The 18,621-nt window shown below is 42.1% G+C and overlaps 1 protein-coding gene across 1 annotated transcript; it reads left to right on the forward strand.

Annotated features, from left to right (window-relative positions):
• The first annotated feature begins 11,119 nt into the window (after nucleotides 1–11,119).
• Nucleotides 11,120–15,503, forward strand: LOC119888894. Its single transcript, XM_038699679.1, has 6 exons — nucleotides 11,120–11,295; nucleotides 11,437–11,775; nucleotides 11,874–12,218; nucleotides 13,118–13,234; nucleotides 13,336–13,400; nucleotides 15,004–15,503. Exons 1-6 carry the CDS (start codon nucleotides 11,244–11,246, stop codon nucleotides 15,121–15,123), a joined length of 1,038 nt encoding a protein of 345 aa, XP_038555607.1. The 5' UTR covers nucleotides 11,120–11,243; the 3' UTR covers nucleotides 15,124–15,503.
• Nucleotides 15,504–18,621: the final 3,118 nt, after the last annotated feature.

An 18,621-nucleotide genomic window follows, 5' to 3' on the forward strand; every position in this document is an offset into this window, starting at 1 on the left:
CGAAGGACAGGAGGTCGCTGAGTGGATAATTAAAGATAATCACAGATAATTAAACATATATTCAAATATGGTAACATTTAAAAATAACATGAAACAACATACTGTAAACATTTGGGCACAGCAGTCTCTGATTTTGTTTCTTGGCCAACCTGAGTCTCATTTTGTCCAGAACAGAGGTTTTCTCTCCTTACTGCTGACATGCCTCCACTTTAGAAAAGTAGCATCTGTATGACCACTATTTAAGGGTGGTGACAAGGGTGATCTTAAAGTTTAGACAACTTTCCTCAGTGCCACACAGGCGCGTGTAGGGGTAAACCCAGTAGCGATAGCCTTAGAGGGCTGTGCTCATGCAATCTGGATTTATAGTACGCTACTACCGTTCTTTCTTCTAATGTTATTCATTTTCATGTGTCTACAGTGTATTGTTTGCACCCCACTGTACCTGTAAATTTTTTAACCTCTCCCCTGTACGTCATTGCCCTGTCCCTCAGTCCTGAATGTTTTGTCTGTCTAAATTAGCATCCCATCCCCTCATAAAGCTAATCCACTATTGCCAGGCTGTCCTTGTAAAAAAGAAGTTGTTCTTAAGTGTCCTGCCTGGCTAATAAAGGTTAAATACATTTTTTATTATTTTTTAAATTGTATAGGTTCTTTGGTAGAGAAAGAAGCTGAGCTACATGTGCTCGAGTAAGATTGCTCAGCTGCACTGTCACTATATACCCAGCAGTAGAGGATACTCTTTCCACTGCAGCACTAGTACCAGGGTAACATTTAGCTAATTTGCTACCATTAAAAGGAGTCTTCTGAGAAATGTGGGGCAGCCTCCAGATACTTTTTCAGCTTCTCCTCAACTCTGGTGCTGCAGATTTAGGGACAACTCTGACTTCTTGTCCAACAGATTAACCAGTGCAGATGCTGTCCTTTTAGGGAAAGGACCTTCTTCTGTACCTTTACGGTATCTGTGTTAGAAGTTACAAAAGTACTGTAAACTTAAAAAAAACTGTGTTCATGTAATGTATATTCTTGTGTGGTGGCAACTGCAGAAGTCTCTGTTCTATCTCACACAGGCAGAGCCCTCTACTGGAATCTATGGGTACTACCTCCTCCAATCACACGCGCGCACTTGCCCACTGAAATTTTATTGTGCACGTAGGCGACCAATAGTGCGTGCCATATAAATTGCATCTTTTTTTCTTTAGCAAACTGCTCACTGAATTCCCCACCTCCGCGGATGGAGTCGCCACTTTTAGAAAATTATTTTTGCACCTGGGAAAGGTGACCCATGTCCTGCCCGGACGAGTCCAGCCTCCCGCCAGCCAACCTGCGGCTGGGGAAGTGAGTGACTGGCCAAGTGACCGTTATGGAGGGAGAGAGGCCTGCTGACGCTGCCACAATCCCCCGTCTGGTGTTCAAGACGCCATTGTTTTACATATGCTGCTTGTGTACACTACAGTAAGGCTTTTGAGAATGTGGAAACCGTTTTTTGAGTAAAACTTGTTAATTACATTCCTCAAAGAGCTAAGTTAACTTCTCTCATCAAAGAGCTAACTACTGGATTGAGGCTTAAGGGTGAGGCTTAAGGGTTCGCCCTGCGGCCTTGCGTTCACGTACTACTCCCGTACTACTCGCTAGGCCCCCACACGCTCAGCAGATGCATCTTATTGCAATTGTTGCGGGAGAAGGGCATGAGGGTTCTTTTCTACTCACAACCTCATGGTCATGAAGAGATTGAAGACCTGCGTGATCTCCGCACAGCCCAGTTGATTTTGCAACTCAACAGCCTGGGGTTGCGATCAGTTGGGAAGAGAGCTCCCCCCAGCCGCTGCAGCGAGCGCAGTATCTGGGGATTGTGCTCAACTGCAACACTCCAAGAGCGTATATGTTGAGACAGGTGTGTCGCTTGGTGGTCCACAGACTGCAGCAGGGGACAGCTGCGAAAGCGCTGCCCCCCCTCTTCAACTCTAGCGCAGGAGGACTTGCGGTTCTGGGGGTGTTGCTCGGCAGGGTATCTTCATCCGTGTCAGTCTTCATAGATGAGTCTCTCACTGGATCGGGAGGGACCTGCCAGGGGAGTGCAGTGAGTGTTGTGGCTCCCCTGAGGAGAGCCGAGGGGGCCACACACCACACATCCAAAATCCACTCCAGGTTGTGTTTCTAGTGTGGTGGTGCGTTTCCTCCAGAGTGTACATCAACAGACAGGGTGGAGTCCAATCCATGGCTCTGTTGGCACTGGCAGGGAACCTAAGGACGTGGGCATCAGAACACCTGCTGTCTCTGAAAGCCTTTCACGTCCCAGGCTTGGAGAACTGGGGTGGAGACTGCATAACAATGTGGTTCAGCAGATCTGAGCTCGTTTCGGGAGAGCAGCCTGCTGTGGTTCTCAATTCAGCCACCGGACAGCCCACCCTTGGGGATTGACGCGTTACACACGCATTGCCATGCTGTTTGCCCTGGCCTGTACCTATGGTCTGGGGGACTCTGTCATAAGGGTGAGGCTTCATATGCATAATGCTGGTGCAGCCTCTCCAGGTTTTGCTCCTAAAAGTGGGGAGAGGCAGACTCAGGCTGGTCTATCCGCTGAGGTTGTACAGACCATCCAAGCGGCGGGCAGTCTCCACCATGTCTTGCTGTAAAGCTAAGTGGTTGGGCTTTCAGCGTTGATGCGCTGAAAGGGAGATGGATCTGCCTACCTGTTTGGTGGGATCCGTTTTCTCTTTCCTGCAAGGTCTGATGGAGAAGGGGCTGTTGCGCTGCAGCTATCTCTCTGTCACGGGGGGTTTGGTGACAGGACAGTCTTCACCTACCCCCTCGTGATACGCTTTCTGCAAGGTGTGAGAAGACAGCAACGGTTGTCGTGTCTCTTGGCGCTTCAGTAGGACTTGCTGCTTATGTTGGTGGCTCTAATATCTGCACCTTATAAGCCCCTGGAGCAGTCCTCATTGAAAATACTATCTCTCGCACAGCTCTGCGCCTTACACCCACCTCTGCTAAGAAGATGAGTGAGCTGTGTGCCTGTCGGTTCACCCCAGCTGCATGCTGGTTCTTGGTGTCCACAGTGCAGCCGGATTGAGACAACACACCTCCTTTTTTCTTAAGAACATAAGGAGCATGTTCAGGTCCAGGACAATAAATCTGGATGCTTTCTATCCCCTTACCCCACTTAGGGTGCAGGGGGGTGAGAGTGCATCTGTTGTGTCCATGTTTGCTATGCTAACGTCCTATGTCGAGCACACAGCCCCCATTCGATGAACAGCTGTTCGTCTGTTTCAGTGATAGTGCAGTAAGTAAAACCCTGTCCAAGAAGAGCCTGGCCAGCTGGCTTTGTGAGTGAATCTCCCAAGCCTGTACACGGGCGGGAACAGACCCACCCTTAGCGGTGCTTGCACATTCCACTCGGAAGTGTGGAAGTGTCTACGACCCTTTTCAGCAGGGTGTGTGTCAAAGAGATCTGCACAATAGCATTGGCCCTTACTGTGCCTGTTTGTGTGTTTCTATCTCTTGGATATGTCGGGCTCATTCTCGGGATCCTGCTAACAAGTGCGACCTAGGATCTGAAAAGTGAGGATCTGGTGACTACTGGGTGTAGAGGGGGAACATACAATGGCAGTGCCTGACATTCCAGTGAGGAGTCAGGGTAGTCCAGGTGTTAATGGTCAAGCCAAGACCCTATTGGTCCAGAAACCTTCTCAGGGGTGCGTTTCTATCTCTTGGATATGTTGGGCTCATTCTCGGGATCCTGCTAACAAGTGCGACCTAGGATCTGAAAAGTGAGGATCTGGTGACTACTGGGTGTAGAGGGGGAACATACAATAGGGTCGCTGGACCCAATAGATTCCAGTAGAGGACGGAGCCTGTGTGAGATAGAACGTAGGTTACGATATGGTAACCTTAGTTCTATAAGCACAGGTGGAGCCCTCTACCGATGAGCCCTGCCACTCTGACGACATCTGCTGAAGAGGCGGTATCGGTAGCGACGTCCTATTTGTCGGCTACGTGCACGATAAAATTTCAGTGTGCGTGTGATTGGAGGGGGTAGTATCCATAGAGTCCAGTAGAGGGCTCCGCCTGTGCTTATAGAACTAGGGTTACCATATCATAACCTTCGTTTCTTCTGCAGTGCATGACTTGCAATGGGGCTGCGGTGGAAGAATCCTCCGAAGCAGCCGTGACACAGAATTTAGCGATCATGGTGACTGCATGTGAGTAGTTTCCTATTCAGTAATGAGTGCAGGTGAAACACAAGCTGCTTCAGTTATAATGTGTGCAGCCCACCGCAGATCAGTATCACAAAGAAGACAAAAGACAGTAACTCAGAAACAGTGTTTACACAATTACTGTGTTTACATAGTTGAGGGGGAGGGGGAAATGAGGGGGAAATAATTAAAGCACGGTATGGTCTGATCAGGTATGACACATCCATCAAGTGTTACAGTGGTGCTATCTGTGGGTGAAATCCAATGCTGTACTACAAACCAAACCTTAACTTAGCATTTTTTGTGGTCTTTCACAGATAGTGTCTGTGTATTGGAATTTTACAGCACTGTACAGAGCCACAAATCACCTTTACTCCTCAAATCACTGCCATTTATTGGTAGAAAAAACAGACAACTCAACTCAACAAATGCAGATAACCATTGCAACAATCCTTTTTTTGTGTCAACTCAAATAAGAGGAAGCCAGATTGGCTATTTTAAATAACCCAGTAGAGGACAATTTCTGGCACTTCACATCCCGACTTGATACTGGACTTTAGACCTTATCGTGATGCAACAGTAGCTAAAATAAACAAGATGACTGACATGGTCCAAAGGGATGTATGTACATCATGTGATCTTGGGGTGGATAAAATAATTGGAACACCCCACAATTGAATGCAATCCAGTTCTACACACCAGACTCATCAAAGGATGAAAACATTTGCAGAGGAGTATCTTGACACTATCTTGTGTCCATCACTTTATGCAAAATACTGTACAGTTAAATATGCAGGGGGTGAACATGGGGAAAGAAACAACTGTAAAATATAATTCAAAATAAGAACATGTGCACAGTGATAAATACATTTCTATGTTGTCCAGTTTTGTCTTGTTTTTGTATTTAACAAAAAAGAACACACATTTACTTTTCTTTTCTTCCTGTCAGTCTCACCATTTTAGTTTCAGAAAGGGGAGTTATGAAGTCTTTTCAGCAAAGAAGGTGGTATAGTTATAGTTTCATTGTGCAAGACCTGGTCTGTGATAACAGTAATTTAGTCATGCAGTTTTCAGTGCGCTTGTGTTTTTTTATTTGGTGGTTGTTGTTGAGACAGGGAGGTGCTACACATTCACTCGTCCTACTAACCTTTGTGTCAAGAGCAGAGGGTTTGAACTGTGAACCGCCCACTCTGGCTTTGACTTTCTTCTTTTATCTGATAACTCAAAGAGAAACTGAATGCTTGCTGAAATTATTTTTTGTCAGTTTGAGCGCATAAGCAAATGAAATATATGCAGAATATCCATGTTGAAATATACTGCTGCCAAATTTACTCTACTTCACTTATTAGTGCCACAAAGACCCCCATATTTATTCTGCTTAGGATGACTTTCATGATCTTTTTGGGCTTTACATTTACATCAGAGTGAAACATGCAGTTCAAAGAACATATGAAGAGGTGACTGATCTTTAGTAAAAATGTTCTGAGGCCTTGCAGGGCAGATGAAAACATTATAAACACATTATCACTGTGTGTGGTGAACTCGGTTGACTCAAAAGTCACCTCTTTTCCTTTCCTTTACAGTGTGATGCCCAGTGCATGTAGTAAATCTACATTGTTATTGTTTAAAAATCCAATTCAAATGTGTGCATCACTGGAATGAATGCTATTTGTTTTCTTTAATGTGGAACTAATGTATATTAGGTAATTTGTTTGTCTGTGTTTTCATGTGCACCAGACTTAATAATTTAATTTACACAGTTTTATTTAATCTGTTTCAATAAAGGATTAACTAACATCACTTGATAGAGCCATAGAAAGTGTACAGATCGCAGCTGGACCATGTCAGTAGTTTGAATGGTATTCCTTCTATTGTAGCTCTCCCAAACTTATCTTAGGCTCAATTAACCTCATACATTGTCACCAACCAAGTCATGTGTGTAAGTACAGATCCCTGTAATCCCCCTACACTATAAATGAGCACTTCTCAATGCAAGTAAAATTAAAACAACTAGGAATGCTAGTTAAAATTTTACTTTCTGATTGATGCCTCTTGTAGCTCTTCCGTACTTGCACCTCTAACCTCACTGCATATCCTGTCTACACCCATAGCCAGTTCTCTTCTGAGTAAACAGCTTCAGTGGTTGGTCAAAGGCAGAGAAATGGCCCCGCCACAACATTTCTTTGTCAGTACAGCTGTTGCATGTGGCTTTGCTTGCTGTTTTGAATGCAAGTTGCCGTTACAAAGTGTTGTGAGACTAGAAAGACAGAGTAGCAGTCCCCAGAAAATGTTTTTGAGTATGCTATTTTTCAAACATTCTTGAAAGAATGTGAAGATACTTACAGCATAAAAACTCTGTGCTTATATTTGTTTTCTTATCTACAACTGTGGGAAGTGGTGGACAAACACAGTAGACAACTACTCTAAACCACTATTCCAACTCACGCAGGAACTCCCCGAGACATTTAAAACCGAATGTGTGATTTTAAAATGAATCTGCCATGTCCATTGATTTAACAATTGGGAAAAGTAAAAAGTGCCACATTCTGAAGTGACTCAATCATAACAATCAAGTTTAAATCTACCAATATGTTCCTAGGTGTGAAACTCACACTGAGGACCTCTACAGGAAACGACAGAGGAGGCTCAGGTCCTACAATGTATGGACTAGGCTGCTACCAGTTTGTTTGGCCAGTGTTACCTTCTTTGCTGTGGTGTGCTGAGGAGTGGCATTGGGACATGTGGTGCCAGCAAACTGGAAAAGCAGGTGAGGAACGCCAGCTCTGTGGTACTAGACATGGAATCATGGAACCCCTCTCATCCTCTCTATGCCGGGCACGTACAGTTACAGACTGACCAGCTACAGGGGTTGGACAATGAAACTGAGACGCCTCTCATTTTAGTGTGGGAGGTTTCATGGCTAAATTGGACCAGCCTGGTGGCCAATCTCCATTAATTGCACATTGAACCAATAAGAGCAGACTGTGAAGGTCCAATTAGCAGGGTAAGAGCACAGTTTTGCTCAAAATATTGCAATGCACACAACATTATGGGTGACATACCAGAGTTCAAAAGAGGACAAATTGTTGGTGCACGTCTTGCTGGCGCATCTGTGACCAAGACAGCAAGTCTTTGTGATGTATCAAGAGCCACGGTATCCAGGGTAATGTCAGCATACCACCAAGAAGGACGAACCACATCCAACAGGATTAACTGTGGACGCAAGAGGAAGCTGTCTGAAAGGGATGTTCGGGTGCTAACCCGGATTGTATCCAAAAAACATAAAACCACGGCTGCCCAAATCACGGCAGAATTAAATGTGCACCTCAACTCTCCTGTTTCCACCAAAACTGTCCGTCGGGAGCTCCACAGGGTCAATATACACGGCCGGGCTGCTATAGCCAAACCTTTGGTCACTCGTGCCAATGCCAAACGTCGGTTTCAATGGTGCAAGGAGCGCAAATCTTGGGATGTGGACAATGTGAAACATGTATTGTTCTCTGATGAGTCCGCCTTCACTGTTTTCCCCACATCCGGGAGAGTTACGGTGTGGAGAAGCCCCAAAGAAGCGTACCACCCAGACTGTTGCATGCCCAGAGTGAAGCATGGGGGTGGATCAGTGATGGTTTGGGCTGCCATATCATGGCATTCCCTTGGCCCCATACTTGTGCTAGATGGGCGCGTCACTGCCAAGGACTACTGAACCATTCTGGAGGACCATGTGCATCCAATGGTTCAAACATTGTATCCTGAAGGAGGTGTCGTGTATCAGGATGACAATGCACCAATACACACAGCAAGACTGGTGAAAGATTGGTTTGATGAACATGAAAGTGAAGTTGAACATCTCCCATGGCCTGCACAGTCACCAGATCTAAATATTATTGAGCCACTTTGGGGTGTTTTGGAGGAGCGAGTCAGGAAACATTTTCCTCCACCAGCATCACGTCGTGACCTGGCAACTATCCTGCAAGAAGAATGGCTTAAAATCCCTCTGACCACTGTGCAGGACTTGTATATGTCATTCCCAAGACGAATTGACGCTGTATTGGCCGCAAAAGGAGGCCCTACACCATACTAATAAATTATTGTGGTCTAAAACCAGGTGTTTCAGTTTCATTGTCCAATCCCTGTACATGCTTCAAAGTGTTTTGGGGACTCTATTCAGCTATCAGCCATCAGACATCAGAAAGCCACAGCACCCAGAACCTCCTATCTCCACTGATAGTGACTCAAAACCATACACTGCTCACAGATTAACTGTCACCACCACAGATGTTGTACATGTATATGTCATGATCCTGTCTGTGTCTTTTTAGGGAGTCTGGGTTTTTGTTCCATGTCTTTATTCCTAGTACTGTGCCTTAGTTCATGTTGTAGTATTTGCTTCTAGTTCTTTCTCTACATGGTTTTGGTTTAGTCTGCTCTGTACTCTGTGTTCTAGTTCTGTGTTCTCGTTTAGGTTTTTGTCTGTTATGATCCCTGTGTTACAGTTGGTCAGTGTTTGTCTGTTTACATGGGTTTCTATTATTGTCTGAAGTTAGATTGTTGTCTGGTATTTTGTAACGTGTTCTGTCTGTGTTGGTTATTAATTTTGCCCACTGTTGTCTCTGCCTGCCTGTCTCTCTGTTTTCCCTGCTGTCTCTCTGGCTGCCGCATTAAACTTGATCCCTGTCACCTGTGTTGCTCCCGCCCAGCTCGTTAGTCCCTGTGTATATATACCTGGTGTTTCTGTTTAGTCTTTGTCTGATCATTGCAGTGTATTGTAGTGTGTAGCTTGTAATGTGCAGTCCTGTGATGTCCTCTGTCTGCCTGTTTTTTTTACCAGTTTGATTATTTGTTCATTGGGATTGTTAATTTTACTTTGAATTCCTTGGACTCAGTCACTCTGCTTGTACGTGTGCTCGCCTTTTGTTTAATTAAATCTTTGAACTGAACCTTTCAGCCTTGTGTCCTGCATTTGGGTCCTCCAACCTGCTCACCCAACCATGAATCCTGACAGTATATAAACAGATACTGTATGAGTGTGTGTAGTGTAATGTATATATATTTTAGAAACACTGCACAAGTACACTAAACTGAACACTGAGACCAAACTTATATCAACCCATCATCTAATGGGTTTGGTAAATTTAGGGCTATGTAAATTATTTGCCTAACGGTGACAACAGGAGTCTGCGAAGTCACTGCACCTATGTTGTTCATTATAGCAGATAACTTTGCAGAAATGTACTAATTAAACAGTGCTAATTAGTGAGCTTTAGTTGTGGTTAGTAGGTGTATTTTTGGAAGAAGGCCAAGCCTTTGTTGTTTGTTTTTTATGTTGTCAGTTTATATATTGATATGTACACAATATTCTCTTCCGTTACGTTACTGCTGCATGGCACAGACCCAGAATAATGTACATGTGTATATATCTGCAACGTTGTTCTTCCATTCCATATTAATAAATACATTTATTTATGTCGACTGCATGTTTGTCTACGTGTAGCACCTTATCACCACAGCAAATTCCTCGTATGTGTAAAACACTACTTGGCAATAAAGCTCCTTCTGATTCTAGCAGTTTCCCCATTTCCACACTATATGCTAAGCAAAGCTAATTGCCATCTTGCTTCAGCTCAGTATTTAATCTCACAGACATAAGAATGGTATACATTTTCTCATCTAACTTTTAGAAGAGAATGAATAAGCTGAACTATAACTTTAAGATGCATGACATGGTAAGGAAACATTAATAGAACATGTGGAGTGTGTTGTTTAACTGTTTGACTTCCTTATATATATATATAAATCTCCATCGTCAATCCCAGCTGACAACAGGCGAAAGGTGGGGTACATCCTGGACAGCTCACCAATCCATCACATGGCCACACATAGACAAACAACCAGACACACTCACACCTAAGGACAATTTAGGGTCACCAATCAACCTAGTCCCCATGTCTTTGGACGGTGGGAGAAAGCCAGAGCACCTGGAGAGGACATGGGGAGAACATGCAAACTCCACAGAGAAAGGCCAGGGCAACCAGTTTTTTTGTTTGTTTGTTTTTGTTTTTTTGGCATAGTTGACAGTTGAGACAGACAGGAAATAGTAAGAGGGTATGAAGGGTATGACATGTAACAACAACCATGGCCGGAACTAGAGGCATTGGAGTTACACGGTATGCATCTTAAGCACTTGGCCACCAAGATGTCTGAAAGTGTCACCCCGAATCACTGATGCTGGGTGTGATGAGAGGTTCTAAGCTGTATTAACAAATGACAAAGGAAGCTGTCTTCACGTCACTCCTTCAAAACTCTCTCTCCCCCTCTCTCTCATTCACTATGCCCCTAACATCTTACTACGGATGTCTCTCTGAGTCTTCGAATTAGGTCACCGCGATCAGCTCAGCCAATCACAAAGTCAGTATTACACTTTAAATCTGTTCTCTCCTCTGCTGTCAGCTGTCATTTCAGTTGAATCACTTCACACAGGAAGAGAGCTGTTGTGAATAAAAATGTATCTAGACTATGCTGCTATTTGCAGTTTTGTAAAATTACAGTGATTACTAATCCCATTGATACCGAATGATTCTACAACCCTGGGTCACATTTAACGATGACCTTTACATTCAATACACATGTTGCAGCATCGCCCATGCAGGAAACTGAAAAAACAGGGACCACCAGACGTCAGTGGAGGCTACAACTACAAGCTATTTGTCTTTTGCTCCCTGAGGCTGTTCTTGATAAATGGTGGGGTTAGGTCAAACACTTGTGACACTTCGTCATTCGCCATTATAATTAGGAATAATATATAATCTATTTTTAGACTTACAATTCTTTACACCGAATGCAGTGTTAGTATAACAACAACAACAAAAAAACTAATACAAATACAGAACACCTGAATTTTCAGATGTGATCCTGGATTTGGTAAATTTAGGGCAATGTACATTGTTTGGGTTTCAGCCAATCACTAGGACTTCTCCTTTGTAAACCTTGTGACAAAATCTTCCACTTGTGTGGGAAGACATCAGTTGTGCAACAGAAGGTCGCTTTACCACGATGTACGGAAGATTGACTGCTTTGATTCTTACATTGTACACAACTACATTGTGTGAGGGCACTTTTTACTTTAACATGAGTACTATTGTAAACTGTAGTTTGTATGAAAAGATGGAAAATTTAATTGTTTTCATTGTTTTTTGTTCTGTTCTGTTGTTGAGTAATTCTGACATTGATTTTCTCTCTTCTTCAGCTCAAACCAGAGATGTTCCTGACCAGATCCCGTTGATTGTGGCTGAACTTGGTGATACTTTGAATCTGACATGCCCACTAACTGGAGATATAAGCGGGTTGTTTTACTGGTATAAGCTCAAGTCTGGATACATGGTCCAAACAGTTGCAGCAGGAACATATGACAAATTAACACTTGAGGGACAATTTGACAACTCAAGATTTACAGTCACAAGATGGGATCTTCAATATTTTCTTAACATCACAAATGTAACCAAAGAAGACGAAGGAACATACTTCTGTCAATCAGGAGCGGCATACCAAATGCAATTTATTAAGGGCATACTGCTGGCTGTAAATGGTAAAGTATGTCTTTTTGTCGTGTCTTTGTTTGCCATGTCTGTTATCAATGCCCAAATAATCCATTACTTAATTCCTGCCTATTTGTGAATCACATAGATTGTAAAAATCAGCAGAAATCTGTCTACGTGAAACAAAGTCCGGAGACTGAGTTAATTCAGCAGGGCAACACAATTGCTCTCCAGTGTTCACTTCTCTCCAAGAACGAAGGAAACCCAGGTCAATGTCCAACGGAACAAAGTGTGTACTGGTTCAGAGCTGGATCAGGAAAATCTTATCCAAGTGTTCTTTACACTCAGAGTCACGTTGATAAAGATGTTACCAGGAGTTGTGACTACAGATTGTCCAAAACTATCCAGAACTCCTCTGATGCTGGGACGTACTACTGTGCTGTGGTCACATGTGGAGAGATCCTGTTTGGTGAAGGAACTAAAGTGGAGACAAGTATGTTTTAAAGTCCTATTTAAATCGTAATGCAACTATACTGATAATTATTCTGTTACTTTCTAAGTACAGTGTTAATAATAGGAAAGAGAAACAAAAACATTCTTCTGCTCCATAAAATTATGTTTATTTTTAGGAAATGTATCTTTGGTTTGTCTTGTAAAATAATGGATAGTTTTATCTGTTCAGTCAGGTCAGAAAAATGATTTACAGTAGATCTGCTTGATGTGCTCACTTCTACAATTAACCTTTGATGAGCGATGGTGAGTTAGCTTCAAAGGGTCATAAGCCACAAAGGTTGCGGACCACTGAATTGGTTAGTATTTTCAGGCTGCTTGAGGTGGACTTGCAATGGCAACACCTATGTAATCCACCTGTAATACAGTCCTTTCATGTGGGGTTTGGCTGCCTCCACTCTTCCTGTCATTGTTCTATCTGTGTGTTTCCTTTGTGTGTCTGTTGCTGTTTTTTTCTCTCTATGGCCTCAACTGTCTTGTTAAAAACACCATTCAACATTCATAAAAAACCGCATCATCTAAATTAAAACAGAAACTAAATAAGAGTTTACATTTACACTTACATTACATTTACTCATTTGGCAACGCTTTCATCCAAAGTGACTTACATTTGAGGAACAAAAATCAAATACAGCATGAGAACTACAACTGACAATACATACTAGTAAGCGCCTGGTCCGGTTGTTTGGGCCTGGTGGATCGTGGTCTGCTGCTCCTTAATCCTTGACCCGCTCTACCAAACCCGAGCTCAAGCCACAGCCAATCCATTCAAAGTTCCTTGTAATAATATTCAAAGATCTGTTTTAATAGTCATGAAAAAATACATTAAATTTCAGTTAGTGGTAGTTAAGTGTCTCTTTGGGATTCTTTTTGTCATTCCAGGACAAGAACTGTGCCCATTCGTCATTGTGCTTGTGATATTGCTGACCGGATGTGTGATTGTGGTTATGACTGTAATTATCTCTAGAAATCAAAAGCCAGTCTGTAAACATTGCAAAGGTAGGTTTGCATGTGTGTATTATTTGATACATACAAGTCATGTGACATTGATCTATTTTTTAATAACTTTTTAGCTATTAATTACTTGCTCTCATTTACAGGAGAAGTAACTTTTTCCAATCATGCTGAAAATGACAGATCAGCTGAGAATCAAGCAAGGAATGTGGTAAATATAATTTAAATATCATTTTATCTATGACTACAATTTAATCATAATATATAGTTATTCAACATTGGATCCATGCCATTGATGGCAAAGTAAATGCTGATTTTCAGCATGTCTTTTTCTTATTTTGAATAAGAAGCAGCAAATGGGATGGGATAGCTGCTGTTGAGAGACGGGCAGGTAGTGCAGAGGGCAAAGTTGAAATTAATGACCTCAGAGCTAGAATGCATTTTTGTAATGGAACCAATCACAGTAGACCAGCGGTTCCCAAACATTTGAGGCAACGCACCCCCTTCTACATCTTGCTTGGTTTGCTTATAAGTAAAATAGATATATGTGTATATATATATATATATATATATATATATGTGTGTGTGTGTGTGTGTATATATATATATATATATATATATATATATATATATATATATCCACAGTTGACCTGTGTGCCGACTGTGCGGAGGGAGGTGGGGCGTATTTTCAAGACAAAAAAAATTTAACATTTCAACAACATTTCCGCTACTGTTTTTTTTTTACAAATCGCGCCCTGTTATAGCCTCATAAACAGATAACATGGAAAAAAAGAGGATCCATATGAGCATTTGTAAGTAGCCTACAGAACGGGTAGCTCAGCCTGAGAGAGAGAGGGAAGGGAGAGAGAGGGAAAGAGGTGTGTAAGCTAACTATTGATAATAACGTTTTTAATTTTAAATTAAATTTAGATAGGAAAATTTTTAATTCAGGTTTTTATGTCATGAAAAAACAATTGTTGTAGTTACCACCATTACATTTTTCCTGTCGCGCACCCCCTAGAGGCATCTCGCGCACCCCCAGGGGCGTGCACCACACTTCGGGAATTGCTGCACTAGACATCCAGTCCAAAGTCTTTGGCCCATGTCCTGCAGAAAAACACATATACCGTTTTTTCTATTCTGACATACACATCAACAGGATAATATCAAGGTTTTAAGAAATGTAACTGTTCTCTAATCTTACACAGCTGTGGTTAATGTTTGGTCAGTCTTAGACACTAGAACAACTTGGTTAGCGAAACTAAAACAAAATTGATTTGGTTAAGGTTAGGAGACCTTCATCATCATAGTTACAATAATAAACACTAGGTTAAGGTGATCGAACAATCTTGGTCATAGTTTAGAAAAAAACAATGTTGAAAAAGTAATCTGGGAGGAAATATGTTTCCTTCAAAACATATCTGTTGTTGCACATTAGTTGTTTATAAAGTACATTTCTAGAAGACAGGGTTGCCTCATCGATCTGCATCGTTGTGAACTGAAATGCTGCAGAAATAACAGTGGAAGTAAACCTTAAACTGCATTTGGATTATACAACAGCTCGATGAATCAGCCCACAGACATGAGTGAGTAGGTGTGAGAGGTGTTGGCAGTTTATGGCAGCCACGTTCTGTCTGTTTTTACCCTTCAACAAAACAACTGACCTACTGCTTAAAAACTGTTCCAGGTCAAATAGATTTCCTATTTGGTGAGAATATTAAACAGCAATCTTTAGAACCTTTATAGCAAATTATCGATTAACTGATTGTGGTATTACATCTCTAACATCTAACGATCATGATTATTATCTGCAGGATGGCGAAGCAGCGGCAATGAACTACGTAGTGCTGGATTTTCCCTCAAGACAAAATCAAAGATGGATGAATAAAAGGGACTTTCCACAGGACTGTATGTACTCTGGCATGGCAGACTAAAACAAGTGTTAGAATCAGCTTAATTGCCATGTAGGTTTACACATACAAGGTATTTGCTTGGGTGTCTTGGTGCCTAATATGAACATTATCACATGCCATAATGTTTATTCAGCTTTGATTACTGTTCAGGTGAATGAAATAAGATTTTCCAGTGTTGTTATTGTTAATTATCAGAGGGATCAGTTTAGTATAAAAACAGCATTTATGTTTTGTGACGTTGCCTGGTTGAACCAAGAATAGATATTTATCATAATTTTTATTATTCTTTTTGTTTTACCATTATTATTTTATTGATTATCAGATTGATCTTGAATAATCACTCAAAAACATGTATTGCCTTTAAACATATAAAGAAACAAAAATAAAATCCACATTCTTTATATTGTGATATTAGGCTGTTTTCAGTTTTACAAAGTGTGTGGCTTAAATTTGCTGGACCTGCCAAAACATTTAACTCTTATCTCTCTAATGAAGGCCCTTTCTCATTTCCCAAATTTCTGTCTCCTCGACTCCTTGATCCTCGAGCGTGTGACCCAGAAATCAAATGCACGATCAAACTTTCTGCCCTTCACCGCACTGTGTAGCGCCTCATAAGGCACTGTTCTAACCGCATTCCTTAATGTCATTTCACTTTGATATCACAGATGTTATTGTTGAATGTGATGTGTGGATGGGCAGCAGGGTTGTAAAAATTAACATTAAATAACGGCTGGATGAAGCGCCTCCCCAGTAACACTGTGCGCATTTACGCACGAGCCATGGCAACAGAAATGAATAATAAAAAATCTCCCGACACGCCGACAAGATCTCATGTTAATTCATGTTCTGTGTTCTTCTTCACATCCAAAGGATCTCACACACAGTCCAGGTTCATACATTAAGACTGTTTGGAGTAAATCAGCCGTCCTCCTGATCAACCCTGAGCTCCATCAGAGTCTAAATGTGGATTATAGAAACTGAAAGTTTAATTCTGTTTCCTCTTTCTGTCCTGTCAAGTTTATTACAACAGTTTTTTTCCCATTTTGTCTCGTGATATATGCTGTGACATTACTGCACGGATGGAAACATTTTGTAAAGGGAATGATGATGATACTCTCACCTCATCAGGCTGAGTGTTGAAATGATCTCCTGTTTACAGGCAAAAGGCGCATCGCAAACAAAGTAGTAGCCCACTGTGTAGCATAGCGAATGATGCTGCTGTAATCTGACTGTTTTCAACAGATGCTTTAATGTTTATTGGAATCTCGAGATGTTTGTTCGTGTTATAATGTTAACAGACATGTTTCTGGATTGTGAAGATATGATCTGTAGCCTTTAGTGCCAAATGCTGGTCTGCTGCTCTGACAGAGATAACAGCTCTTACAGTTGACGTTGCTTTAAAATGACGCTCCGAGGAAAGGACATCTCATTTCGTTAAATGCCCGTTTCCTCGACTCCTCGAGCTCGCATCTTTGGTGGGAGGGACTAACATGCGCCGTGAGGAGTCGAGGAGGTGGAATTTTGGGTAATGAGAAAGGCAGGAATCTGTGTGTTTGTGTGTGTGCCTGTTTGTATAATGATTAAGTCAAGAACTGTTCATCCAGTTGACATCAAATGTGGCGGGTGCGTTGCTTCGCACACCTGACCTTCGCTCACAACAGCAGTGAACGTAATGCTCCAGTTTACATCCTGGGGAAAAGACAATGAAGACCTCAGGTTTGTGGGAGCACTTTAAATTAAGTGATGACAACGGCAGTGTGGAAGGTCTATCTCACACAATCTCACACGCAATGACGTTACATTTGTGTATCTGTTTCGGCATATTTTATGTTTTAAGCTTCTGTTGTATACATTGTAGTGAACAACGGTGTGGATTTGTGCATTTTACATTGAATAAATTTGGAGCTACCCTAAATTCCTTTCTCCTCCCCAGAGAAGAAGGGGAGGGGTCAAAGTTGCTTTCTCTAAGTGCTATCCCGACCATAAAACTGGCACCCTTTTGATTCCGAAGCTGATAAGGCGGGGCCTGACTGTTGGACTGACAAAGAGACACGAACCAGCCATTGGCATTTCCCTAAACAGCCTATCAAAACTGGCCCCCCCACACACATTTCCATGGCAACTGACCTTATTCTTTGTTTTATTACCACATCAAAAAGGAAAACCCCTGTCTCACCCAAGTGTGACATGGTCCAGACACTGAACTTTGGATGACAAAGGACTGCAGTCTCCAAAGACTCAAAGCATCTAATTAAGTTAATTAAATCTTTAGTTACCTGAATACGTTTGCCTCTATTTGAGTAGTTATGTTAACTGTTGTTGCTATCTGTTGTTGATATTAGTGCTGAAAAGAAGTTAATTGTGCAGTGTTTTTATTTTCAGCAAGACACTCCTTCATCTGATGTAATCAATGCTTGTTCATAATACTTTCTTACAAAATCCCTTTAGAAATGATGACAAAGAAATGTTTTACTATACTCTTAATCGCCAGCTTGAATTTAAGGATGAATCAACAAATTCCCCGGTTCCTAAGGAGAGACGATCTTTGATTTAATCCAAGCTTTCCTCATGTAACCTGAGCTCCCCCAAGTGGACAAAATAATATTACATGCCCTCATCGGAAATGCCGTTAAATGTATAAATATCCTGACCAATAATGTGACAATTGTTTCCTGTTACCAAATGCTTAGAACAGTACATCCGTTCGACCATTGAGGTTCGATTGTGGAAAATGTTTGATTATAAGACGTGCAAATAGATTTCTTTTAGACATTAAGTTTAGAAAGGCAGTCCCTTGGGAAACCTGAGACGCCCCCTGGGGAACCACGCCCCAGGCAACAAAAGAGCGACACGCGACCTCGCTTCGCTCTCTTCTCTTCGCTGTTGGCTCTTCCACCCTGCTCGGCCCTCTGGACGCTTCGGCACGTGCAGCGTGCCTCGCCAGGCAACGCCCAGACTTGGCCAGCGAAACAAACAGGCCCTTTTGTTCGCCTGAAGCTATACACCTGAAGTGCCGCGACATCGATCTGCCTTCAGTTTGTTTTATTTTCTTTATTTCTTTTGTTTGTTAAAGTTATGAGTCCGTTAAGTTACACTGGACTAATTCAGGAACGACCAAGTTCTATTTTAAGCCTTTTTCGTCGAGCCAACTTCACCGAGGTCAGACCAAGCCACGTGGTCTCGCCAGCTACAACGAAGGAAACCTGCAAACAGCCGAATTGCCAGATGGAGGAGGCGTTTTCAATCGGACACGGAGAACCCCGGAGAATCCCTAGCAAAAAGCCAGGATCGGCAGCTAGCGTGGGACCAGCAACAGGCCAAAAGCGGGCTGTCGACAAGTAGTAAGACTTAACACACGTTCTGTGATCAGATGTCCATTTTAACTCCTAAATTATAGCTATTATATATTAGTTTACTTTCATTAGCTCTTCTATGCCGTACGAGTCAAATGCTTCCCACAACCGAACCTCCAGGCTCATTGTTCAGCAAATGTTTATGTTCCCTGTATCCAACCATCTT

The sequence above is a fragment of the Micropterus salmoides genome, unplaced genomic scaffold, assembly GCF_014851395.1.
Source record: "Micropterus salmoides isolate LMB-PRFRI ecotype aquatic unplaced genomic scaffold, ASM1485139v1 Ms_hic_scaffold_5, whole genome shotgun sequence".
Classification (NCBI taxonomy): Eukaryota; Metazoa; Chordata; class Actinopteri; order Centrarchiformes; family Centrarchidae; genus Micropterus; species Micropterus salmoides.